The following is a 27156-nucleotide window of genomic DNA, read 5'->3' as shown; positions in this document are numbered from 1 at the left end:
TGGATGGTGGAAGACCACTTTCCTCAGGTCCATTCTGTTCTGGAGGTTGTTTTTTTTTTTTTTTTTTTGCAATGACCTTTGCCGGCTCACCTCTCACATTGTTTCTGCTTGCCGAAAGAGCAGCATTTTCTTTTAGCTGTGCCTTTCTGTCTCCTCTTTTGGTTTTGTAACCTTGTGTCACGCTCTCTCCTTCCTCCTCTCCTCTCTTGCACCCTGGTTCCCCCCTCTCTCTCCCCTTTTCCTCTCCCCCTCTGTCCTCCCCTCTCTTAGGATGAAGCTGTGGGGAGGGTCAGCTTGGCCTTTGCAGGTGGCCTTCCTTGTCACCGCGGTGATGCTCTGCGTTGACCCGGTGTCCGCTGGCAACCGTAACCATCGGGGACCGACAGGTACACAAGGTCTTGCTCCTAACCCCCTTCAACACTGCAAGAGGTTAATTACACTGTCACTGTGGAGGTCCAACACATGTTCCCTGAGCCTGTCATTAACTGAGCTGCCCTGATCGCAGGGGAGGGGGCTCAGCGGGGACAATTTGTTCTATCCCTCAATATGACAGGCTGTAATCTAGACAAGACCTCGTTTTGGGCTTGGATGCAAACACACCCCCGTTGAATGATAGAAGCCATACAGCAAATGGCACTTAAGCTGTCACAAGCTGTCAACACAAATAGATCAGTGTGGGTGTGATTTGATCTATTCAGAGTGGTTGCTGACATCCAGTGGGATGGAGCTGATACCATTGTTCTCAAAGGGCCTGATTCATAGTGGTTTAGGGTTACTGTAAAATAGGGCATAGGTCTTAAGCATGAGAGGGCCATATATGCTAGGCTAGGCTGATGACTTTAAATCCCAGTGTCTATAATTGCCTGTGCCCACATTAATATGCATAGCACTGCAGTTCCTCTTTTTCAAACAAAGCATCACTTCAGTTATTCCAGAAAAAAAAAACTATCAAAAAAATATTAAGAAAACCATATCGCCACCACCTTAATTGAGGCCCATGAGCTAAATCTATTTTGTCTTTAATTTCCATAAGTCATTATGACAGGCTTCCCCCAAGCCAAAAAGTGACCAAGACAGTTATTAATATTTCATTTGGATAGCTACAGGGACAGTTGTGCTGAGTCACATCGTCTTGCACCATGACTGGTTGCCAACACCTTCACAAGTCAACTCTTTCTCACTCTTAATTATGACAATTTCCTTAATTATCTCTTAGTTTCTTTGCCCTCACTGCTCGCGTTTTGCCTCTTGATGCAAGGTGACCTTTATGAGCCACAGAAATGCCACCAGCATCCAGTCTCTGCAGTGAGTGATGGTATTAGTTTCCTTTTGATGAAGAGGAGGCAGCCTGCTTACGGCGGGGACGCTGCTAATTGCAGGCCCGGTGTGTTGTGAAGGTCAGCTGGGCCCCCCTTCACTCTGATTTCTTTCTCGCTGTGAAAAACGCCAGATGACTTACTCCCAAACCGACTGGTGTGTTTTGTTAGAGGATTTCTTCTAATTGGTGGAAGTTTAGGACTTGTTGGCTGTGAAAAGCTACATGACACACACGCACACACACGCACACACATACACACACACACACACACACACAGCAGTGTGAGGCAAAAAATAATTGGCCGTGCATTATGACTGCAAGATAAGTTTTTCTCTGTTTTCTACTTAAGGGTTTTATGTTATTTTCTTGGAAGGTCAATGAGGCATTTGTTTTGATCCATGTCAGCTAGTGTTGTACCATTTACTGCCACATGGTGGCTCTGGAGGTCAAAAAATGCTCTGCTACAGCTTTACTTATACTTTTTTAGACATCTCATGCTCATTTAATCAATGCCATTTTCAGTGGCAATCTGTCATTTTACAGAAACTCACCACAAAAACAGCAACTCTATAATGGGAATGGATGGACTGAATGCAGAAATGATATGACTGACACATGTCAGTTTAAATTAATGTGTAAAAAAAAAATAACAGCCGCCTCTTTCTTGTTTCATGCTAATGCTCCCATTGGCTAAAAAGAGAGACTGTACAATGAGTCATCCTATTTGTTCTCCCTCACAGTAATGGCACTGCAGTAACTTCAGCACATCCACTTGTGCTCACCTACACGTAAACACATGGGGCTCATTCACATGCTTGTTGGGATAAAATGCACCTAGACACCGAGGGTGTTAGATGACAGTGCGGTGGCTACAGGGGCAAGACTGTGAACCCTGAAAATCTGAAAAGCAATTTGCTGTGTGTTGGTGCTGTTTTTAGGACATGGTGGCTTTTAACTGAGGACAGCTGAGACCTGACGCGAGTTTCAAATGTGTACCAGACAACCAACAAATCCAGCCATCTGATCTGCAGATAGCAGTTCCTGGATGTATCTTGTTAAAAACAGGAAGAAAGAGGAAAACATAACAGCCACTGCCAGAGAAGTATTTTTAACATTTTGGGACCCATTACTGAGGCCCTACGTCTGGGCTAGTGATTTCATAGCTGGAGGGTTTCTCAACACTCCAAGGCTTATCAAAGTCAATGAACCCTGGACATCAAAGCATAAAATCTACAGTTTACTTCAAGCTCACCTCATTGACAGAACTTTAACCAAACACACTATTTTTTTTTTTTTTTAAGGAAAAGTATGCTTCACCCATCGTGTTGCAGACTTCAGGAGAAATTAAAAAAAAAAAAAAAAAAAAACAGCTAAATAGGCAATAAACATCTACAAATCACCACCAGGATTATCACACACGTTCTGGTGGGATACTAAATTTTTTAGTTTCTTGGATTCTTGGATCTGTCATTGCCGAGCTTACAAAGTATGCATCCCATAGGAAGGTAATGGTATTCAGGCATATTTTAACATCCTGCTGTGATTGCTGTGGGTATACATATGTTTGCTGTGAGGCATCGTGCTGAAAAACATTACTCACTTATGCTGTGTTTGTCTGAGTTTCCATAAGGACTGTTTACATCACGACAAAGTCATACTTGAGATCACTGAAATGGAGGATTTATGGATTCAACCCTGCTTTAAATGTCAGCCGTTTCACTGTAAACACACCACACGTTGGTGTGTGGAAGTAGTATATGTGAACATTCATGTGTGTCCAGCTGTGTGTGTGTGTGTGTGTATGTGTGCATCTGCAGTAGTGTGTAAACAGTGTTCTGGAAAAACAGCACCGGCAGGGTCTCAGTGAGTAGGTTTTATTGGGGGTAGATTTGCGTATAAATGAGGTAGGTTACACAGGAGTAGTCAGCCATACCAACAACCTGTTATGATAATTAGCATAAAGCCAAGGTGGGGCCTGATGTGGGGCCTGTTAAACACAGATAATGTCAGCAGGATTGATGGGCTGTGCAGGACCAGGGAGAGGAGCAGAGGGAGCAGGTGAGGAATGGAGAGAAGGGGGAAGAAGGGCAACAAGCGAGCTGAGGGCTTGAAAAGGGCAAATGGCAGAAAGAAGGGAGGAGGGGTTAGGACTGAAAAGTGAAACAATATCATCAGATTCAGAAAACAGGAGATATGAGAGAAGTATACTGGGTTTGTAGTGCAGTCCAGGAGACATGGAAATAATTTCTACTAGGTATGAAAATTGATATTTTGCTCCCCTCCTGCTTTTTGTGAAGCGTTGTCACATTGTTCAGTCAGTGTTCACATTATGTGAACACATATTTATATAAATATGGGTTTCTCGTCCAGTCTAATCCTATAAATTTCACTTATTTGTTCAGTTCTTGATCTAACACACCTTACTTATTTAACTTTGCAAGGCTTTGACTAACTGAAGCAGATGTGCTAGTCCAAGAATAGAACAGCCAAAAAACAAAATAAAAAAAAAATCATCATGTTCGCAAGCAATTTAGTCTCAAATTCAGTGTTAATATTTTGTTTTTCTTCAAACAAGTGAAACAATCTGCTAGTGGGAAGAGATAATCCCACTTCTTTCCAATGCAGTTTACTTGTTTCAAGAAAAATTCTGGGAACAAATATAAATATTTTGAGCAAGGTAAATCAGCCCTCGAGTATCAAGAAACACATTTTATTCAAGAAAATTTGTGAAACAAGTTGATCAGCATTTGAAACAAGGGGAATTATCTTAACCCCCTGGCGGATTTTTTCCCCCCACTTGTTTTAAGAAAAATCCGATCTCAAGGCTGAATATGTAACTAAACAGCTTTTTAAGATGGAGATTTAATGGAGACTTTTTAAAAAAGTGTAGGTATAATGTCTTGGGGTCCCATAGGACTGGAATAATAGTAAGTGATGATTGCACACCGGCCAAGAGAGGACATGGGAAGAGATTTGAGACTTCTGTAATTTAGTGTCACACACTTGATCATCACAACATCTCATCTTAAGTTTCATCCTGTTAGAAATCCTCATTCGCTAAAATCATCAGTTCTGCTGAAGCTGACCTGCAGCCAGGCTCCTATAGAGACCCTGCTGCACCATGATGGTAACCTAGCCCAGTGTGTCCCCTCTCTGCATTGACTTTACTGCCTCCGACAGAGATGCTAAACGTCTGGCTTTTCATGGCAGCGGACATGCTCGTCACTTATTGACAAGGGAAAGGCACGGCTTTTTGATAAATTGCACAATGCTCCTGCTTGCCTGTGTCTGTCAGAATACATCAATCGCCTGACTAACCCATCAGTTCAAGGTAGCTTGCTTCGCTGGCCGCCTAGCTAGTGTCCCCCCCCACACACACACATACACACCCCTATAGCCTCACCCACCTCCCATCCCTTTTTGCCTGCCGCAGGAATAGAGGCATTTAGCCATGCTTGAGAAGTCTATTCATCTCAGCTTCTGCTGGGCCGTATTACTTTGAGATGGCCATAACAGGATAGTTTGAAAGCATTATTGAGACATTATACACTGTTATTATATATATATAGCTAGAGGCTCACTGCTCAACACATACATTTTAAGCAGATCAAGGTCCACCTAGAGAGAGAGGCATGTGCTGTAGTCTGTAAGAAAGTGTGCTCCACATCTAAACTCTCAGCAATAAAAGTGGGTAATTTAACTGAGGTTACTCGCCAGCACTTTCAGCCATTTCTACAGCTGAAATAGATTTTAGCTGCAGAAACCTGTCTCTGTAATAGCCCTCAAACCTGTAGCCACTGATCCATCAAAACTCCATGCAGTCATTTGCTGGATGTTTAAGGGTGTTGCGCAAAGCTCCTACACAGATGGATCTACATTTTTGCTCATCAAACTCCAAAACAACATCAGAGTCACTTTTGTGCTGTTGCATTCACACTCACAGTGGCCAACAGTCAACAAAAAAGACAACAGTGATGAGAAAAATATACAGACTTATTCGTATGACCAGTGACTACAGGTGCAAAAGATTTTCTGCACTATTTAGTTTGTTCATCTGATGAAGGCCCTGGTGAACAGATGGGCTGGAGCATTATGTGTTTTAATGTGTAGACTATATTAAAATTGAATAATTGTATTTGTCTACAGTGAGTGGCACCTCTCTTTGTTTTCAGTTTGCTGTTCCATTTGGGCTGCACCTTCTCACAGCTGGATGAAGTGCTGTTGTTCCTTCTACTGAACCTATTAGTCTGACACCTAGGGAGTTCATATCTGTGGCCAGATGGGAGCGACCAAAACTCTCCAATTAGAGGGTGACTGGGCCTTCAGAGTCGCCCTGATCGCATACAGGCTGCAGAGGTTGATGAGATTTGTGCAAACAATCTTGTTGCATAACATAGCAATGCTCCCCAGGTTGCTCTTATTCTCCAGGTTGACGTGCTCATACCAGCAGATCATAGGAAAGGTTACGCATATATTTACATATCAACACATCATTTGTTGACAAAGTGAGAAAAAAAAGAAAAAAAAGTAAATGACCAAGTCTCCTGACCTTTTTTAAATTTATTTTCAATGATGTGACATGATGAAACATTTTCCCTGCATGAGAGAGAATGTCAGCTATCTCTTACAGTGAAAAAAAAAACTATATATATATATATATATATATATATAGCAAATAGCAAATAGAGATAAAAAGAAGGTAAGGATAGCTTTGATATGGAACATTAATGCAACTATGACTTCTATTTATGCTTATGCCTGGTACAATCAATTCCAATTCATTATTAAAGTAAGGCAGCCCACGGAGAATCATTGTCACATTGAGATTTAAGTCTTCACTCCCACAGTGAGTGACTGAGCTTTTGATAGCAAGACTCAAAAACATAATAGATCAGTTTTTAATGTATTTTGAGGCTATAAAAGATTTGATTTAGTGCAGAAACACAGAATAAAAGAAATCAATATTTTGAGTTATGATGTCCTATAAAAGTTGAACAAAGCATTTGTTCAGCTCTAAACCTGTAAGAAACTTAAGTGAATAAACTTCAAGTTTATATTATGGATTTTAACACACACACACACACACACACACACACACACACACACACACACACACACACACACACACACACACACACACAGAACTGCAACTGGATTCATACAAAAGCATGTAGTGGAGGACATGAAAATTCACTTTAACCAACTGCATTTTTCTAGAAACGTTGTACGCTGAGATAAAACTGAAATATTACTTATTACTGTATTTACTTTGAAGTAAATTCACAGTATACCTCCTAGTAAGTTGTTTCAGACTGATGGAATATATATTAAGATAGAGGGTCTTTAAAAGGGGAAGCAAGTTTTTGGAAATATGCAAATGGTGAGTACTTTATTTACAATCAGTGTTTCAGGTCTCAAGTTTATCAGGGTTCAAGTTTATTGTCTGATACTTAATAACAATGCAAAGTAATCACAAGTAATGAAATTCTGAGCCTTAACTTCATTACAAACACAAACTGAGCAGCTCAGCTTTGTTCAGCTCAGAGAACTTGTCTTTAAATAGTAAACATATGAGTGGTGTCCTAAGGATATCACATATATCTTGCCAAATTACAGGGACATGTGTATAAATTCATTCACAAAACATTCATGAGCTTGAGCTTATAAAAATGGCATCTTGGGTTTAAATGTTTGAGCCACAGCTTTGATGAAGCTATATCACAGTGAAAGGGAAGAGAGTTCAGGACTTTAATGTATGTTTGTTTTAGTTTTTTCCCCTCAAAACATAACCTGAATATGCCTCATGTAAATTAAGAATTTACCTCATGAAGATTGAGGTCAGACTAAAAAAGAAGCACAAACCCTATGCTGCAAATAAAAAGGTTGCTAAGTAGAGCTCAGGTGGGTCAGCCCTCCACTACATTCCTGCTCACATTCTCGTATTCTCATCATAGGCCTACAGTCAGGGGTCCAATTATGATTTGGCCTCGGGGCAGGGGCTTCAAATGAAGAAGATGGAGAGGTAGGGGTCCTATGCCTGCGAGTCAATAACATTCACATGCTGAAAATAAAATATGCCGATGTGACACCCAAAAGTTAAGTACAGACTACAAATAGGCCGTGTGCTAAATAACTGCTGCATGTCTAAAGTGAGCGTCCTTGTTGTCCCTGCGCTGTGCCATCACCATCTTTCACACAGTATGACCATATCACCTGATGAGATATGATGCACATACACAACACTGATAACTGCCGCAGTGATTACCTGATATATTGCCACTATTATTTAAACTCAAAAAGCCTTTACCTGCTACCTGACAGTCAGTGTACTGCTGTTCCACATTTTTGTATGGTAACTTGTGTGTCTTGGTGTAGACGTTCAGCAGCTAGAAGGAGATTATTGGTGTCCCATCAGTTGGGACACCAATCCTATAGACTAAATAATACATTTAATAGTCATAGGATACACGTTATATTAGCTCAGCATTCCTGGGTCTCTGTATATTTCGAACCATGCCTATAGTTAGACAAGAGAAACAGCCTGGGGCCTGGTCTGATGTATGCAATAAGAGGAGAAGAAACCTGTGAACCCTCTGACCTCATTATGCCAGAGGGAAGCAGGCTGCTCTTTGTTCTCCTTGCTGCCTGTGACACAGCCTCTCCTCCTCCTGAACACCCCCCCCCCCACACACACACACCACCACCACCACCACCACCACCACCACACCCCCACACCACCACCCCGCTAACAAGCTGCCTGTTTCTGAGACGGGGGCAGCTGAATGACCATCCTCACCTGGTTATTCGATAGACACAATGTCGGTGCTGCCGTAATGATGAAAAAAAAAAACAAAAAAAAACAAAAACAAAACAAAAGTACAGTGGAATGATAATGAGAGAACACGTCTGATGAAAACAAAATCAATTTCATGCTTGTGTTGTAATTACGCTTGCGGTTTATCCCGATTGTCACTCAGTGCTCACATGATTAATATTGTTAGTGAGGCCATGTACTGTAGGTCCACGCTGAGGGGCCCCCGTCTCACTGAGGGGATGCCAGTGGAAAAAAAAGAAAAACGACACTGTTCTGCTCTATTCTATTCTATTCTATTCTGGGCTTTTCAATTCTTTCACATTCTGTTCCATCATATAAAATTTTCTTCTGTTCTCTTCAGTTTCTTTCTATTCAATTAGCTTACATTCTGTTGCATTCTGTTCTATTATATCCAATTCTGTTCTGTTCTGCTCGGTTCTGGTCTTTTCTATTCACTTATGCTCTATTCTATTCTATTCTATTCTGGGCTTTTCAGTTCTGTTCTGTTCTTTCACATTCTGCTCTGTCATATTAAGTTCTGTCCCGTTCTGTTCTTTTTCAATTAGCCTTCATTCAGTTATGCTGTGCTCCGATCTGTTCTATTATATCCGGTTCTGTTCTGTTCTGTTCTGCTCTGGTTCATTCCATTCCACTCTATTCCTGCTCACTTCTATTATAATCAGTGATTTTGTGTTTGGTTCTGTTCCTTTCTGCTATGTTGTTTGTTATGTTCTATTCTATTCTGTTCTATTCTGTTCTGTTCTGTTCTGTACTATTATGTTGTATTCTGTTTCGTTGCGATCTGTTCTGTTCTATTCAGTGTGTGTGTGTGTGTGTGTGTGTGTGTGTGTGTGCGCGCGCGTGCGTGTGTCTGCGGAGTAATCCAGCAGCTGCCCCAGCCCCAGGAGACACCGAGACAGAGGAGTGAGGGAAATGAAAGTCGAGGGATGATAGCGGAGGGGCGCCCTCAGAGAGCCAGGGATCATTGATGGGGCTCTCTGGAGAAGAGAACAAACAAACTTTAAATCAGAAAGGATGAGAGGGGCCACGGCCTGCAGAAATGGAACCCTCTACAGAGTCTATGTGTCTTTGTGTGTGTGTGTGTGTGTGTGTGTAAATGTGCAGGCTTGTGTGTGGCTGTGTGCATGGCTGTGCGCTTGTACACATTTTGTGTCTGTCAGCAAAGCTCATTCAGTTGAGCATGAAAAGTTTTGGAGTCTCAACAAAGTCACGTACATAAATGAAATCTGGGCTTACGGTACAGTATAACTAAGGTTTTTCCTGGGACGTAAAGAGGCTTAGGTATAAATGTCGCCAGCAGGGTTTGCTCTGCCTGGGAAAGGGTGGTAAAGACTCTCAGGAGCGCACAACAAGCTTTGAGAGCAAATATAAGGCTGCCGGGATCCATTCAGAAGCCATGAGCAAAGATTAGATTTATTAAACATTTTACGCAACATTTATGGCATTTTTCTTTTGGTGCTCGTAAAAAACAAAAACAAAAAAAAAATCCTCCCTCAGAGGGTTTCATCCGCTTAAGGTGCTGAGTAAAATATGAGATTAGCATTGATATATACAGTGCACACTATGCAACACACACTTCTTAGCAGCAACATGCAGTGCGCACGCCTACATTCACACATAATCCTTAAGCCATCCTCACTCTCTTCTGCAGAAAATCAGCGCACAAGTGTATATACACCAATATATTGGTGAGGAAATCTGAAGATGTTAAAATATGCACTGCAGCTACATACAATAACAGTTCCCTAAGTTTTTTTTTTTTTTTTTTCAGTGAACCAGTCCATCCAGATTGTGGTTGAATGCTCATTAGTATCTGCAGAATCTTCTCATTAACAAGACACAACTCAAATAATCAAGAGAGAGATTAGAAACTGAAACTGTTAGAAGATGAGAAATTGTTTGAGCAAAAATAGTTGTGATTAAAACATATGCCTTTTAGCAGCGTCACTCACCCATGCTCACACATTCTGCCACTGGACATAATATATAAACCTACGGGTTAACACCACGTTAAGCTAAGTGCGCCCCTCTGTCTAATTACTGTCAGGAGAATGTTATAATTAACAAGACCCTCGTCCTCTGGGAAGTGTGAAGATAATCAAGGGAGATTAGATGCTGTCTGTGTGTTTGTGGTGCCAGGTGAAAAGCAATTATTCTCTCACTCACCTACACACACACACACACACACACACACACACACACACACACACACACACACACACACACATGCATGCACACAAACTGTCTGTGTGCTGGAACACATATGATTAAAGTCCATCCTGCGTGTCTGTGTTGTTGCAGTGCTTCCGCATAACCTTCCAAAAAATATACACATCTTGTTTTTGGTTACATCAATCGGTGTAATATAAGTGAGAAAAATCAGACCAGCTTATTGTCTTTTTCTGCACTTCACACACTTGGTATTTTGTTTTGCTTTTTCCTTTACACAGTGACAACAACAGACCTGGCTCTTGAAGTTAATGAAGGCACTGGAGTGAGGAAGAAACCAAAATATCTCTAAACAGCACTTACTTATGAATCAAAGTGTATGCGACTGGAATAAGTTGTGGAGTATACAACAGTAAATTATTCAGTAGTGTTTTTTTTGGAGGAGGTGGTGAGGTGTAAATCCTGTTTTTTTTTTTTTTTTTTACAACACAAATTTTGTTGAAATCAAACTGAATGCTTATGTACCAAAAATGCGTCAAAACACTACCGCAAATCATGTCAAAAGTGGGTGAATTTCAAGTTGATAATCTCTCTCTCTTCTTCTCTCTCTCTCTCTCTCTCTCTCTCTCTCTCTCTCTCTCTCTTTCAGTCCCTTACCAGGTGAAGCAGGGGACATGTGAGGTAGTGGCCATCCACCGCTGCTGTAATAAGAACAAGATTGAGGAGCGCTCTCAAACCGTCAAGTGTTCCTGTTTTCCTGGACAGGTCGCTGGCACCACCCGAGCCAGACCCTCTTGTGTGGAAGGTAAAAAAAAAAAAAAAAAAAAAAAAAAAAAATCACAATCCTCTGTGTATGTGTGTGTGTGTGTGTGTGTGTGTATGCATGTGTGGGTCTGTTTATGACAACTATCAGCGACACACATCAGACTTAAGACCCACTAATTAGGGATGACTTGTGCAACTGGGGACAAAAGCCATGTCCCCATTTGGCAAAAGCTGCTTTTTGGAGTCAGTGCTTAAGGTTAAGGTTAAGGTTAGGTTAAGGTAAGGGTTAGGTTAAGATTAGGGTTAAGGTTAGGTATGTAGTCGTTATGGTTGGCGTCAGGGTAGGTCTCCAGAAAACAAATGGAAGTCTATGTAATGTCCCCCAAAGTGACCTAAGTAATTGTGTGTGTGTGTGTGTGTGTGTGTGTGTGTGTGTGTGTGTGTGTGTGTGTGTGTATTTTTTAGTAAAAACGAGGACTCTCTCCCTTTTGCTTGGCAGTGAATGTTGAACAAAACATTGATCTGGCAGCTTGTGCAGTGCAGCTGCTCAGTGACCAGTAGTCCCAGTCTGTGGATGCATCAGTCATCTGCAACATGTTAGCGTATGTAACAATCCATCCATTTATAATCATTTTTCCTAATCAACTCTCCTAGTTAACAGTGCTATGTGTAACATTTTAACATCATTAACAAGTTCATTTTGTGATATTAGTATAATAAGGTCTAATCTAAAAAAAATAAATAAATAAATAAAAAAAATAGCCCATTGCTGAGAAGATTGGCAGCCTCCACACAGCATTAAGTGAAATATAGCCTGCGACCAGGTTGGATTTCACTCTTGTGGATTGTTTCATGGCACGAAACAGAAAGATTGTGTTCTTGTTTTTACAGTGCAAATAAAACTAAAGCATTCAGAGTGTCCCACAACGGCAGATGGTGAACAAGTAAAAGTGAGAAAAAAAAAAAAAAAAACACATGCAAAATGTTTATCGTATTCAGTAAGCCAAAGAGAAAACAAGCACACATACAGAGATGACAAGGTGGGGACATGGGACAAGTAGCAACATCCTTTTTGCAACAGATTCTTAATTTTGAGAATCACTTGTAAGAATACCAGAAGTGTGTGATAGAAGGTAGCAGTCATTGTCTCATTTGTTCATGTAAACTTTACAACGGTATCACAGTTAATCTATTAGATTTTAATGTACTTATTACAGCTTTAAAAGAGTTTAAATAATATTTTTTGTGTACTTGTAATATAGCGAGATTCTGTTTAATATCTCTGCCTTGCTAGTTCAAAAGTTTGTAGTTTGTCCTGTCCCAAGGAGATCATGTAGCATGAAAGGTTAAAGACGCTAATGCAGGTAACGGAAGACCAGTCACCAGTGTCTTCTTGCCTTCCTTATCCCCCCGTGCCATATGAAAGAAGAAGCAAATATACGACAGCTGTCGGCCGAGGCTGCCTCGGCCCCAGGACTGGAAATTCAAACCGCAGTGAGGCCTGATTTTATTTGGGACAGGATTCCATTTCACATCCAGTCAGGCCACTTGAGCACATGTCAGATGATAATAGAGAAAGTATTTTCTAGTCTCTTGCACTTTGTCATAACTCAAGACACAGCTTTTGGTTGGATCAAGTGAACCCAAATAAGAGTCAAGCACTGGAAATGGATATTAATATATGGAACCAATGGGAAAATCAGGATCTGTGGAATCAAATGAGGATTTAATTCCAAAACATTAAAAATACATCATAGAAATAATTATTCCATCATGTTCACTGATGTTTATTCAATAATTTAAGAGAAAAAAAAGCATTTGGAAAAGAAGATCATATACTTCCTTAATTATGCACAAGGGGGGTTGTGCTTTCCCACCAGCATTAGCTTTGTCAGAGCGCGTCTCACATTTTCAGTTTCAGGAATATTTCATTTTTAAAGTAAACTGCAGCTACGCTGTAGTGAGTTCTGGCATGGCGGTTAATGTGTGCACATGTGTGTGTGTGTATTTTTTTTTTGTGTGTGTGCATAAGTGCAAGTATATGTGCATGATTGATGCGTGTAAGAGAGTTGTGACTGTAGTGACAACGGAGAGAGGAAAGGAGGAAGGACAGAGGGGTCATTTTCATGGACCTTTGTTCATCTGCTTGGGGACGTCCTAGCCAACAAGACACAGACAATATCACTGACCCCAACGTCCACACACACACACACACACACACACTATCAGCCAATCCAATCCAGTCGAGCTGTATTAGCCTCCTACCACTGGGAAATAGATAGTTGTCTGATGTGTGACTGGAGCCGGTGAATCAGCCCGGCATACAGGCTTGACCGACTGTTAAGGTCACCTGGGCTGTGACCTGGGGTTGTAGCATTTCTTTTTATTCTACTGAGTAACGTATGAATCGATTTTTAACTGGAGCTTTCTACCCAGCTTATTTCTGCAAAAGATACAGAGAGTGAGTATTCAGCAGTGCTGTTTCTCAGAAAATTTATTATTTATTATTATTTTTTTATAACTACAGACAGTGGTAGCATTTACAACATAACATTAAAAAACACTCATACTCATGATTATCCGGATAAATGAAGTAACAGTGTTTGTTGGAGGGGGCAGCTTGGTGCCAAAGCAAAAACAAACAAACAACAAAATAACAAAAAAACAGAAACAGAAACAAAAAGCAAAATAAATCAAAACAAAACAACATAAGTATAATATCAAAATTTAAGAGAGTGGTTCACACTCAACAAATATTCTCTGAAAATACTAATGCTTGTTTCATTTGTTTTGGCTGTTTGTCTTTATTTGTTTGTTTGTTTTATATGTTACATAGATTAAGCAATGCATGTGCACTTTTTACTGTCCTGCATATTTATATTTATAATTGCTTTAATTCTGCATTACTTAATTCTGCATGCACTCAATTCTCCTCGTAATGTAACCATATCTCACTCTATCTCGCAGCCTTCATCCAGTGTGGTGCTATTCCCGCATGCAACCAATAGAGGGCGCTTTTCCCATTCAAATGACATACCTGCGAGTTCATTTCAGTACTATTTTCACTCAATAAAAAAACAGATTTGTTGTTTAACCTCTTTGATGAGTTCCTGGATGGGAACAATAGCTTGATAATGATAAAATCAGGCAACCATAACAAAGATGATTGGCTTTGTAATGAAAGTTGAGATAAATAAGGATGCTGGGAAACTTCTACCAACCTCTGAGAATAGACATCAACCTCCTGCCCAGTTTTTTGTTTGTTCTCTTATCTTTAAAAAGTCTCTGTGGTGTTGCAGGGAGCAAGAAGTGCCACTGATGGGAGACAAACGCACAGACAGATAGCATTACTGGCTGCATGAATGACATTCTTTCTTCTTGACTGTCTTGATCACTCAAACTCTCTCTGTCTCGCTCGCTTGCTCGTACACATACACACACACACACACACACACACACACACACACACAAACCATAGTTTCCCCACCTAGTAGTCATGAGGGTTTTCATATTCAGAGCTCACCTCTGAGTCTCACACCTCACTGCACCGCTCATATTCAAATCCACTTAACTCATGAGTCAGGTCTGACCTCTGAGCTCACAGTTACAAAAGATACAACTCTGTTTTTAAAGCAAAAATAATATCAGTAGTAAATTGTAAATAGTAGTTGTAAATAGGCAGTACACGGCAGCAGGTCCCATTACTGGCTACTGCATGGTTGGACCTGTTTAACTCTATTATCTATCTATTCATCATGATATTTTTCACTGTTTTCTTTTTTTCTGCTTCCCTTGCCCTCAGCTTAATCATAAAAAACAATGCCCCTTTTTTATGTATCTTTTCTTTTTTTTTATGAGAGCAAGTGGTGTTGTTATGTGTGAATGAAAGGTGTGGGCTCTAAGTAGCAGAGCGCTTTGGGGAAGTGCCTTGAAGACTTCATCAGTGCATGGAAGCTTACAAGATTGAGTTGTCGGGGCGGAATTGATAATGGCCAATAAGCAGAGGGCAAGAGGATCAGCTCTATTTATTAGAATGCACCGCAGGGGAGGTGTAGTGTGTCCGCTTGTGTGTGTGTGTGTGTGTGTAAGGGTAGCAGTAAAGGTTTGGTGCCTACAGTAGATTTCAGTAAAAAACAAAAAAAGGACATTAAGCCCTGTCAAAGACACTGAAGTTTTTGGTGGTGAGGGAAGAGAGAGGCCAGGCTAACCTAATAAACAGCTGGATGAGTGGATTTATTTTGGTGGGTGATATGGTGAGCTCCCGGGACACACACACTGTGTGTTCCGTTACTGAGCAAGCAAATCTCGTTTTGTTTTTCATCACATATCAGCCTGCTGTTGTTTATATAAAACGCGTGCTCTTTAATGTCATTCTTCTGTCATTTTGTCATTGTGTCCATTCCTGTGTGTGTTTGTGTGTGTGTGTGAGTGCGTCTGGAACGGTACGCCATATAAAATCAATTTCTGACATTTTTTTTTTTTTTTTTTTTTTTTCTCAATTGCATCTTTCACTTGTGTTTTTTCGTCATGCATACCTGGGTGTGCAGGCATGGTTGTGTGAGCCCGAGCAACAGAGATACAGTGTGTTAGTAAATCATTCTGGAAAGAGATGGATGCCTCGCTCCCGCTGCTTCTGTATACTGGGATCACTGAGTGAAACGGTTACAATGCCTCAGGGTATCTATACCTTTGGGTCTACCCCCACTTCTCTCCCAGTGTATTTGTGTGGAAAGGTGTGTATGTGTGAGCGAGAATATGCGTGTATGTGTGTGTGTGTGTGCGTGTGTGAAGGTACATAAAATTCCCTTTAAATAGTAATGACCTGGGAGCAAGCTTGCGATGCGCAGTGGGGACTTCATACAAGCACACATAGGCATGTATGCGTGCATGCACCCATGCGCACATACGCACACAAACAGCATTTTAAAAGTAAACTTCCCATCCCAGTTTGCATTGCTCCACTCTAAGTGGGTTCAGCCAGTGCCTTTGTAAAGTATTAATAGGCAAACACTCTAAAAGACACACGCCTGAGTGCACATATTGTATTAGTGCGTCCTACCTCATATCAAACAGCCTCTGTTGGAATGATACAATGGAATATGTATTCACTGAGTAAAGCTTTCTGTATGAAAGGCTGATTTATTATTCTTTATCATGTGTCTTCGATGTGTATAGATCAAAGGGTTATAGGGAGAAGGAAGCCCCTTTGAACTTGCATTGTCAGTAATGTATTTCCAAATTCATCACATGAAATACATTTCCCAGGTCAGGTGTTAAATGGTAGAACAAGGTGACTGATGTGATCTCACATCTCTGAATAGTGTGAAGGAATACTCTCAGTCAAATGATCATGATGAACGTACAGTAAACCATTTGCATGTCTCATCAGAATGACCAAGGCCGACTTTTGTGTTTTTATTCTTCCTCTCATTTTTTAATACCTTGTCTTACCATAAGAGCAGGTTATTAACCTGCAAGTGTTTGTGTGTGAACTTGGCTAAGGTGTTTTTTTTTTTTTTTTTTTTTTTTTTCTCATCAGAAATAGAGACATTATTCCCGACAAAAACAAACCTACCTGCTTAAAGTTTGTGTCTGAAGTGTTTGCAGAGCTGTTGGTTGCTTCCAAACAACACCTGTCACTGTAAATGTGTGATGAGGTGTGAGAATGGCTTCCTTTTTACAAACTGTTGATTAGCCAATAACAAGGCAATCTCTTGTTGCCTCTGTTACTGAAGCAATAATAATTGAACATATGGGCTTATAATTGCTCGCAAGATTCTGAGTAATATCGCAATTTTTTATGCATGTGAAGCTATGCAGCAAACAGGCAACGCTGGGGGGCGGAAACTGCAATTTCAGCTTTGCCCACTTGATGTCACAAACATTTCAATGACAATGCTGGCAGCAGGGTAGGAATAAATATAAACAGTAGCTGTTTTGAGATGAGCACTCAATCGCTGGTAGGCTTTTCCCCACAGAAACAAAATGAGAAGCAATGTGTCTGTAACCACAGTAGGCATTACAATGAGTGACATTTGTCAGGTGTATGTTAGATTGGCATATTGTGCTCAGCAGGAGATGAGACAGAGCTGGAGGCAGCCTCATAGTGCAATATCTCCACAGACCTTATTTAGAGAGCCCCAGAGACAAGACAAAAACCCAAGGACTAACATCGCCTCAGTCCCTTGAGTTGCCTAATCACCTGCACCTAAAGCAAATCAGGCACCCTGTCTAGGTGTTTGCCCTGACTGATCCCAAATTAGAAGTTTGAGCAAAAACTCAAAAGTGATTAAACCTTTTGAGTGCAGATTCTGTTTTTAATGAGATTATAATTGCTGCGGTAACCTGCATGCAATTCACATTCACTCCTTCTGTGCATAAAAATGTGAAGTTTTTACTAGACTAATGGAAATTAAGTAGGTTGGCTGAGAGTTAGCATGTGTTATTCACATCTTCCCGGAGAATGAATGCCATCTTTATATTTATACATAATGTCTGAAATGATTCATTTTCACAACTGCGTAAGACAGTGAAGCCGTTTAAATGCAGAAATTATATAGAATGGTTAGCACAAAGTTACCAAGGCCATCAGCTGTTTTCAAAAGCTGTTGAATTGTCTGCCCTCTTCAAGTATTCGCTCCTTGCTCAGAGAGGTCAGAGAGGTGGAACAATGCTGAAGTAACCTGAGGAATGGCAGGAATCTGCGGCTGTCTTTTTAATTCATCTGCCACATGCCAGCTGATGGCCTGCCATGTGACTGAACAGTATAGGTGAGGATGGAACTGCCAACAACTTTACGAGTCATAACCCAAGCTGAAGATACTTACAATGACAAGTTTACCAGCAGAAACAGTAATTCAAGTTATCTACCATGCAGTTTTTACTAGCCATAATACTATGTCTACATATCCACACAGTGAGTTTTGACGTATTATATGTTGCCATTGTCCTACATGTAATGTCATTCACTCTTATCTAAAATTTAGTTTATATTAGTAAAAAACCCAATTAAAATTGTCCGCATGAACCTGCCTGCATAACATTACACAATGCAGGGAGCAATAAAGTAATTAGGGAAAATCAGCTAATTTAGCAAAGAATGTTCCTCTGGATGACACTTCATATTGTTATTATTTCAATATTTTCAGCCCAGCACCTGCACACAATTATTTATAACTTTGTTTGGCTGACCTATACCTGCTTGAACACATGGTTTATTCATATGTTGTGAGTCAGTCGACACATCATTAGTAAATACCGGCTGTAGATTTCAGTTTTGGTTGGACAGAATATGTATGATTGATATCTAGAAATAGAATAAGAACTGGTCAAAATATAGCAATTGACATCTGGAATTGCAGTTTGCACTTGTAAAAATGTAAGTGCAAATATCTTGAACTGGACTTTTGAATAAGATTCCATGTCTGTGAATGGTAGCATATGATTATTCAAAATTATATTATTGATATGTTGCCCTGGCAATGTGACTAGTCAAAATTGTGTTGAAATGTAGGTCTTGTGTTATAGCGAGTAAAAAAAAATACACTGTACATATCTTTAATTCTAATTTCTACTTGTAAAAATGTATTTTCAGACATCTGTGAGTTTTCCTTGGTAGAAAAGGAGTTTTGATTTGTAACATTGGTGGGATTTTAGGGCTAAAAGGGCTTGCATACTCTCCGAAGTGAAAAGACTGAATGGAAGCTAGCTGTGGGCAGCCCACACAAAAGCAAAAATAATGAAGCATGACCATGATGATGACATGATACAGTATATGATAAATGAAAAGAAGCTTAGATATCCTGCTGTTGCAGCCGCAAGACATTAAACATATCCAGAGTAGAAATCCTTTTTTACAAGACATGATTAGCTCTGAACATATTCATTCTCTCAGGTTTGGAGCTGTGTGGGGAGACTTCCTTGTAGTCTGTCTTTATCTGATTCATGTCATTCTCTTGATCTCGAAGACCTGACAGTTTATATGCATGCAATTACCACAAATGAGTCTGCTTTGTCTCTACGTATTGCAGTAAAGAACACACCCACTATTAGTGCAGCAGTGGAAAATATAGTCCCAGAGGTGAGGGTCTAACAATTACAACCACTGCACACTCAGTGAGCACATTTATAATCTTTTTATCACTAACGTGTTGAAACTATGTGAGTGCTTTCCATCCAAAGCTTTTGACCTGTGCATGACATCACAGGCCAATCACCTTCTCCTGTTCGTTTTCTGGCTTGACAGACAGGTGCTTAGGTGTCATGCCCGCCCCGCCCTCCCAGTATAGCATGAGATAAGCTGTAGGGATCTCTAACTCCATAATAGCACTCACAGGCCATGCTCATTAGCTCTAAATAACACCCTCGCAGTGCAAAGCACCATCGTCGACACCATAATGGCCACATTAACGAGCATTACACAGCCATTGGTTTTTAGAACCACTTACTGCCTCTGAACTCGTGTATCATAACAGCATGTTCAGTTCCGCGCTCCCTGATGGCTGTGAGAAATTTATTGTGGTGACTTGGCAACTTCTACATTGTTAGCTTTCTTCTGTCTACATATCTTCCCGTCTCTATCACTGTCTCTTTACATATGCTGCATATTTTCCACTTTTTGCCTCAATTCGTAACTCTCGTTCTCTGTTGTCTTTGTTTAATACCTGTTCCTTCTCTCTTTCACTCTTGCTGCCTCTGATAGTCATCCTCAAACAGCCTCTTTCCTTCGTGCCCTCTGCTCTCAGTTCCCTTCATTACTCATTTTCACACTTCAAAGATGTCTTCTTGGCAAACGCCTCCCATTATCTCTCCCTCTCTTTGCCCCATCCTCCCTTTCCACTCTTTGTATTTTCTTCCCTCTCTTTTTTGTAGTTCTTATTCTTTCACGACACTGAGAGGATTTGTACATGTTCTTTTGCATATTTCTGTTGAAAGCCCATTTTACTGGGGATACCTCCTCATCCTCTCCTTTTACTGAAGACAATAGTCCAAAGAACGAAGCTCTCTAGGATTCTGTCTAAATGGCATCATTCCCCAGCTTACTGAAGCCAGACAAATGTTGCTGGGGTTCCCTGTTTTTTTCCCACCCCCACATCCACACTTGAGAAAGGAGAAGGGGTGAATGGTTTAGAAAAAAAAAACATTCATTTGTTTTTCGCCATTTTGCTGTCTTTTAACAGTGGATCAGATGCTCTGGAAGTTTTGATCTTCCACTGAGACATGAGACTGAGAGTCTGAGATTTCCTGCAGTAATTTCACTTTAGACTCATGAAACCATCTGGCCATGTCCAGCCAAAGGTTTACTGGGAAGCAAAAAACTGTCTGGACAAATCAGGATCCTTTCAGGAACTACAGGTGTGGCTTGGTTGATGAGAACAGCAAGAAACTACAGTGTGCTGAATTGGAGAACAGAAAAAAAATCAACAATCATCGAGGATTTTCCTCACAAAAACAGCAAGAATCATGTACCCACATGCTAACAAGCCTGCAATATGCTTACCAATATGCTCACTTTCACCAGCACAGTTGCTGCTGTTTGTTTAGCTTTAGTGCTCTCATACTATGTCATATGGTGTGTTTGCCTGATTAGGCAAATTAGCTAATGATTGACAGGCGGTTGATCCAATCACCTGCTACATATTTTTGTAAGCCTCCATTGCTGCAGACCTTTTTCAAAAGGTTTGAACCCAACAACCCAGGCTCTGTATCGTGAGGAGTTTGGCTGTGCCAGGCTACAGCTTTAATTCATTTTAGACCAATTTTGCCTCAGTATTATATTTTAGTTGCAATTTCAAAAGATCAAAATGTAAACAGAAGTTTTATTTGTTATTTATTTATTTATTCATTTATTTATTGTTATTGACATAGTTTTGTAAAAGGTGTTTTATGAAGAGCTTTGACACCTGCCATAATCATAGATCTTTATCACAATGTCTCTTGTCTAAAATACTTTAAGGACATTTGATGTTATAATTGGTTCTCACCTTTTTACAGTATTATTCAGTAGAGTGATATTAGTTCATGTCTAACTGTGCCTGGTGCTTTGGTGATTATACCACAGACAACAGGGGTGTCAAATGCATTGGTGGCCTTTCACCACCATGGCAGAGTGATGACAAAGCACAACTAAAGTGTATGCCTCACACCCATAAAATTACATTGACTCCCAGAACCAAATAATCAAAGCCCAATAACAAGCAAAACATGTTCAAATCTAACTGGCGATGTACATAACCTTTGATGAAAAGACCAATAGAGACCTATAGAGAAAAGAAAGAAGATCACCTTAAAGTCTCCATACAAAACCTGCTTGGACACACCTGTGCATTAGACACAATATAGAAGATATTCTATAACTGCAGATGTGTTTGGTAAAATTTCACTCACTGTGTCTCCTTTTTCAATGCTCACTAATCAACTTTTGGGTTTAAAAAATGTCTAACAGCGCTGCTTCAGGTGGCTTCATTCCTCTCACCTTTTCACTGTTGTTCAATAATAGCACACAGCTGCACACGCTGAGCACTCAAACTCAAACAGTGATGCAGCATCTCAGCGGCTCCCATGGCAACCTATTAGCGTGAGAGTGGGGCACACAGAATTTGAATGGAGGGGAACGGGCTGGTTCAGAATAAAATGGCGATTGTGGTTAGTTGCCACAGCGACAACACATGTATTGGGCAGTAAAGTGTGTCACACACTTTTGAGAACTGAGAAGATGCTGAGCTTTGGCTCCTCGCTGAAAGAAGCAAATCAACATGAACAATAGCCACCAAATGGGGTGTGGAAGTTAGGCTAGCACAAGCGAAACAGTTCCTTGCAATGGCAATGGTAAACATGAAAAAAATGGCCGTCGCTCCAACCATACTGCTACGTTGATTTTAATGGGAAAGTCTATTCTACTGCAATTCAAGTCCTGTGGCAGGGCACCTGTGCTACATCACTGACCCTGGGAAATCTGCCAATTCACTGTAGTTTTTAATTAGCCATTTATTCCACGGCATATGAGCAGGAAATTTAGTACATATTCTTCATCACAAATTTTCCCATCCTTGTTCCCATGCCAAGGTGTGGCAGCTTCCATATTGCCATACAAACACTGCCCTTGATTGAATAAATAACAGTAATTTCATTTTAAATTATAGGCTAGTATGTGAGTGTAAGGGACACACACACACACACACACACCCACACCTCTGAGTACGCTTCTCAGATTTCCAAATCACAGGCCGCCTTCCATTTCTAGACCCAGGCCAAGGGCTCGGTACTTGACATTGGAGTGTCTTCATTTTTCACCGTGCTAACATGATAGCCCTTTAATGTGTGACTGCAGACAGGCAAATAATGCCACTCTGAGGAATTGCTTTGGACATCAAGTGGTTGAGTTAACAGCGCTGTGTGAATGTATAATAGATATGTGGTAACATATGGTACACTCTGGTGGTGTAGTGGCTCAAGCTGTATGTTTTCTCTCACCCATACTGCCTGTTATTCTGTATCCAACAATGTAGAATGATGTAAATATAACCATGAAAATTGAGAACGAACAGTCTGTCCTCTGCCTTGATACAGCACCATAAACAGCACAGCATGACCTCATCTAATTGGACCTGTCAAGGATAGTTAAAGGACATCTATTGTCCTTGGTGCCTAGGTGTGACAATGTTGTTTTGTGTCATATTTATTTGTTGGCCATCTACTTTTCTTTACTTGCTGAGCTGCGAGCCTTACAGATACAGAGGCGGAAAGGAACGGATCCCATGTTGAGGGTGTGCATCAATCTGATTAGTACAAAATTGGGGAACAGCAATACATTTTACCTTGTGTGAAAATCACAATTATGATATTACATCTTAAAAAACATATTGCTCAGACATTCACATTGTGAGAAAAGAGACACTACCTTAAATTTTGCACATCTTTATAAAGGACAGTTTATAATGGCTCCAGATTACAAATGATAATGTTATGGTACCGAGTTCAAGTATTCTGGTAATTAATGTTATTCATCAGATAATCCCTGTAAGACTGTGTTATACCAAATAGAGATCAAATTAATCTAGGATTAGGGGTGAACAAAGTTTAGTAAATCTAGGTTTAAGGTGACTAATCGGGGCTTTAAAATAATCCGAGCTGTGCGCACCGCTTAAATTTAAACTCTGATTAACAAATGTTTGATCGTCAATCTCTTAATCTGTGATTTATCGTACTTCATGAAGGTTATCTGCCATACTGCATAATGCAAGATTTAACAAAAAATGAACCATTTTCAGGGGCAGGACAGAGAACAAAGTAAGCCAGCAATAATGTGATGCCTAAACAGTAAAACTTTCAGTTATTAAAATTGCTACCTGCAACTGAGATCTTCTCTCCACTGGTCAACTCACCAGCAATGTCACAATTTTGTAATTCAGCAGCAATTTTGACAAAACTCGTTTATTTGAGTTGGTACATGAGTCTGTCCTTTTTTTTTTCCTGCAAGCAGCTCTTTCATTTTTTCTCCAAATCCACCTTTAATATGCTGTCATTTTGGTGTCTTTAAACCCCATCTGAGGCATGGTTAAATTTAATTTATATTTAATTCTCAGTTTACAGTAATTGTGCAACAATAATAATGTTATTCTGGCTTTATTGGTGAAGGAAACCAAGATTAAAATGGAAAATTTAAATTCAGCTCGTTTTTTTTTTTTTTTTTTTTTTTTTTTTTTTTTTTAACCAGGTTCAAAGTTTGGTGTAATAGGATTGATAGATAAATCTTCATTTAATTCAGGTTGGTGTGTAATATTTGTGGGTGCAACTGTGCCCAAAAAGAGATCATATTTTGAAATACAATGTTCCCAAATGCACAGAGAGCAATATGCATTCCAAAGCTGCCTGTGAATTTAAACTAGGAATAGTTTTCCCAGCCAACAATTCTAGCTGTCTCAGTAGGGGATTGGGATTTTAAATTTCAACCTAGTTATGATTTTGGCCCTGATTCACAGTGCACCTTGTCATATCCTCCATTCAGTCACTTGCTGTCTTTCTGTTTTTCCAACCCCCTCCCTACTCCAGCCTCCATCGTAGCCCAGAAGTGGTGGTGCCACATGCAGCCATGTATGGAGGGAGAGGAGTGTAAGGTCCTGCCTGACCTGACTGGCTGGTCCTGCAGCACCGGCAACAAAGTCAAAACCACCAAGGTGAGAGAGATACCTGTGTGTGTATGTGTGTGTGTGTGTGTGTGTGTGTACATTGATTAGACACACATTATGTATATGTCACCTTAGAGATGCTTTTCTTTTCCTTGTGCATGTTCCCTGTAATGTTTTCCATTCCTTCACAATGTCAGCTATATCTAGCCAGCTCCAATTAAGGCAGAGTCTTTGATAGAAACTGACTCCTAATTTGAACGTAACAACAAAGCATATGACCCTATGAGCATTCACATCAAAGAGTCCCCTGAGGAACACATGATGTCCAGAAAGAAGAAAAAATAATAAATGTATTACTGAGTGTGCCAGCTTGAGTAACATTTGATGTTGCTAGAACTGACCTTGATCTTTAGTTGAATTGATCTTTTTTTTTTTTTTTTTTTTTCGTAAAACATCTTGTCTCAATTAGTGTTTGGTAAACAAACTTTCAACAAGATGAATCTTATTCCTGTTTTTTATATATGAAAAGAGGGAACAGAAGTGTGCTTACTGAGCAAATTAAGGATAATCTTGTAAACAAAGGTTGTTTGGATCTTTAAGGTGCCCACAAAAGTGAGTGTAGTCTAATTTAAGCACTAATTCAAAACATCAATAAAAAATAACAAAGAAAAGAAAGAGCTTATCAACAAGAAAGCCCCCAAGTGAGCCTTATTTGTTAATCTGCTGTAATTGTATCAGCTGAGGTCAGGGGGAAAAACACTTGATGGAGAACTCTGTACAATGCACACCAAACATCACCATGTAATGTCATGTAAACTGCTGCTATTCAGAGGAGATAAATTGATTTAAATGAGGGTACTTCATGGCTCTTTGTAAGCTGTTGAAGTGTGAAAGTTAATTTTCAGGACTGACAACTGGGGTATGTGTGTGTGCGCGTGTGTATGTATATGTGCAAGAGTGCATGTGGTGGGATGGAGCAGGTGCAGTTTACTTACAGGTGAAATATGAAAAGAGTAACAGTTGCGGGGGGAACAACGCAGGCGCCATAAGAGTAATTGCTCCGAGAGATGGCATAACAGCACAACATCTGTCGCGTTCATTAGAATGCATTATGGCTGGGGCCTTCCGCAGAGGCTTTACAATTAAGAGTCATAATTAAATTGGTGAGTGGGATAGACTGAGGAACAGAGGGACTACTGGGCTCAGTTGCTGGCATTGGAATTAATGACCCTAGGCCAAACAACAACGCAGGGATTGAGAGGCGGCGTCATCCCGATCCTGTTGCACACTGGCATCTCCCTCTCTCTCTCTCCCTCTCCCTCTCTCTCTGTCTCTCTCATTCCTACCCTGAGCGACTAGCCGATCAGCTGTGAGGGGAATGAGGAGCCAAGAGCTGACTACATCAGTGGACATTAATTGTGCATTTGCTAGGTGCTGTGGGACTGGGAGCAGTTACTGCGAGACTTGATGGCAGATGTCACTGAAGATAGCAGCAACGTGACCCTCCCCCGTCTGTCTGTCTTTGTGTTGCTGTCTCTCCCCCCTCACTCATTCTCTTTCCCTCTCTCGTTCCTTTATCCTTCTTCTTTCTTTCTATCTTTCCATGACCTCCTTTGACTACCTTAGACTCGCATTCAAGATGACGATCTGTGCAGCATCTCCTTGTCCATCTCTCTTTCACTCCCACACAGTGTGGGTGTGATGTAGAAAGATGTATGGGTTGTCTGAATAAGGTACACTGGAACACTGACGAACAAGGAATTGCAAAGATACTGTGCTATAGGTTAGATCTTCCATGTCATAAAGGTGGCTACAAGGTCAAACATTTTAAAACTCTTACATAGGATTTTTGAGTATATGAACTACATGCAGATTTACATGGGTTAGGGTAGGATTTGCTGATTGAAAACAAGCTCCTGAAGTCAGTAATTATATTGCTTCAGTGTGCAAATGCTTTAACAAGGTGTTATAGAAATCTTTACAGCTTCAAGACACATGCAAGCACAAAGAAACATTTTCAGTCCACTGAAAGAAACAGGAGCACAGTGAACTTGGCTAAGAATGCTGTATTTTCTAACCCCAGTTTGGGCCTTTAAAAAGTGCAAATTAACAAGTGTGAATTGGAGCACAGACTCACTAAAGGTAATTATATGTCTTTGTGTTGCCGGTTCACGTCTCTCATTTGTGGTACCATCTCTTTTCTAGGTCACACGATAGCGAGAGAGTCACGGAGCCACGATGCAACCGGAAACTCTGAAGAGATACTGGAACTCCATGTGGAAAGGATGGATGACTCACTTATACTTACCATATGATGAGGAAAATATCAATGCAAAGGAAGCTTTCAGGTTGTCCATCACATAATAATGGGATAAAATGTATTCATTACAAACTACGTACACTGAGGTGGATGGAGCCATGCGCATGGCACATTGCTGCTTACTGAGACCAATGGATTACAATTGCGGATACCCAGGGTACATCGGGACAAATAAAGACTACAGTTATGGACTCAAAACGGGCCCGTTAATGGCCAAATGGTGGATTGATCAAAAAGGATCAATTTCGAACACTAACTGAAAATATAAAGTCTATTTCAACAAAGCATTTGTGGATGAGTGTGAGATGTGAACTAAAAGCTGTGTTTAGATTGCTACTGGACAGTCCAGACCTATCAATATGTAGCGCTTGTTGCTATACTGGAGATGATTTTCTGGTCATGATGTGGGAGAAATGAAAGCAAGAGGTAGCAGCTCATAACTAGCAAATAGCAAATTAGCGTCAAATAGCTCTTGTGGGTCAAGTCACTATCATGAAGGCTGTTTTCCAAGAGTCATTTTGCAGTTCTAATTAGGATTGCAGTGTAGGATCATAAAAACCTATTAAAAATTCATGTAAGATATTTGCACTAGTTGAAACCGTTTTGGGAATGTTTTGTTTTT

At 40.4% G+C, this 27156-nt stretch overlaps 1 protein-coding gene across 1 annotated transcript; it reads left to right on the top strand.

Annotated features, from left to right (window-relative positions):
- Nucleotides 1–271: 271 nt before the first annotated feature.
- On the top strand, nt 272–26613 carry tafa4b (TAFA chemokine like family member 4b). The gene is made up of 4 exons (XM_030052130.1): nt 272–386; nt 10972–11127; nt 24138–24262; nt 26420–26613. The coding sequence occupies exons 1-4, from the start codon at nt 272–274 to the stop codon at nt 26429–26431; spliced, it is 408 nt and encodes a 135-aa protein (XP_029907990.1). The 3' UTR covers nt 26432–26613.
- Nucleotides 26614–27156: the final 543 nt, after the last annotated feature.

The sequence above is a fragment of the Myripristis murdjan genome, chromosome 5, assembly GCF_902150065.1.
Source record: "Myripristis murdjan chromosome 5, fMyrMur1.1, whole genome shotgun sequence".
Lineage (NCBI taxonomy): Eukaryota > Metazoa > Chordata > Actinopteri > Holocentriformes > Holocentridae > Myripristis > Myripristis murdjan.
Note: the sequence above shows the minus strand (reverse complement) of the source record. Positions and strands in the feature narration are given on the sequence as shown.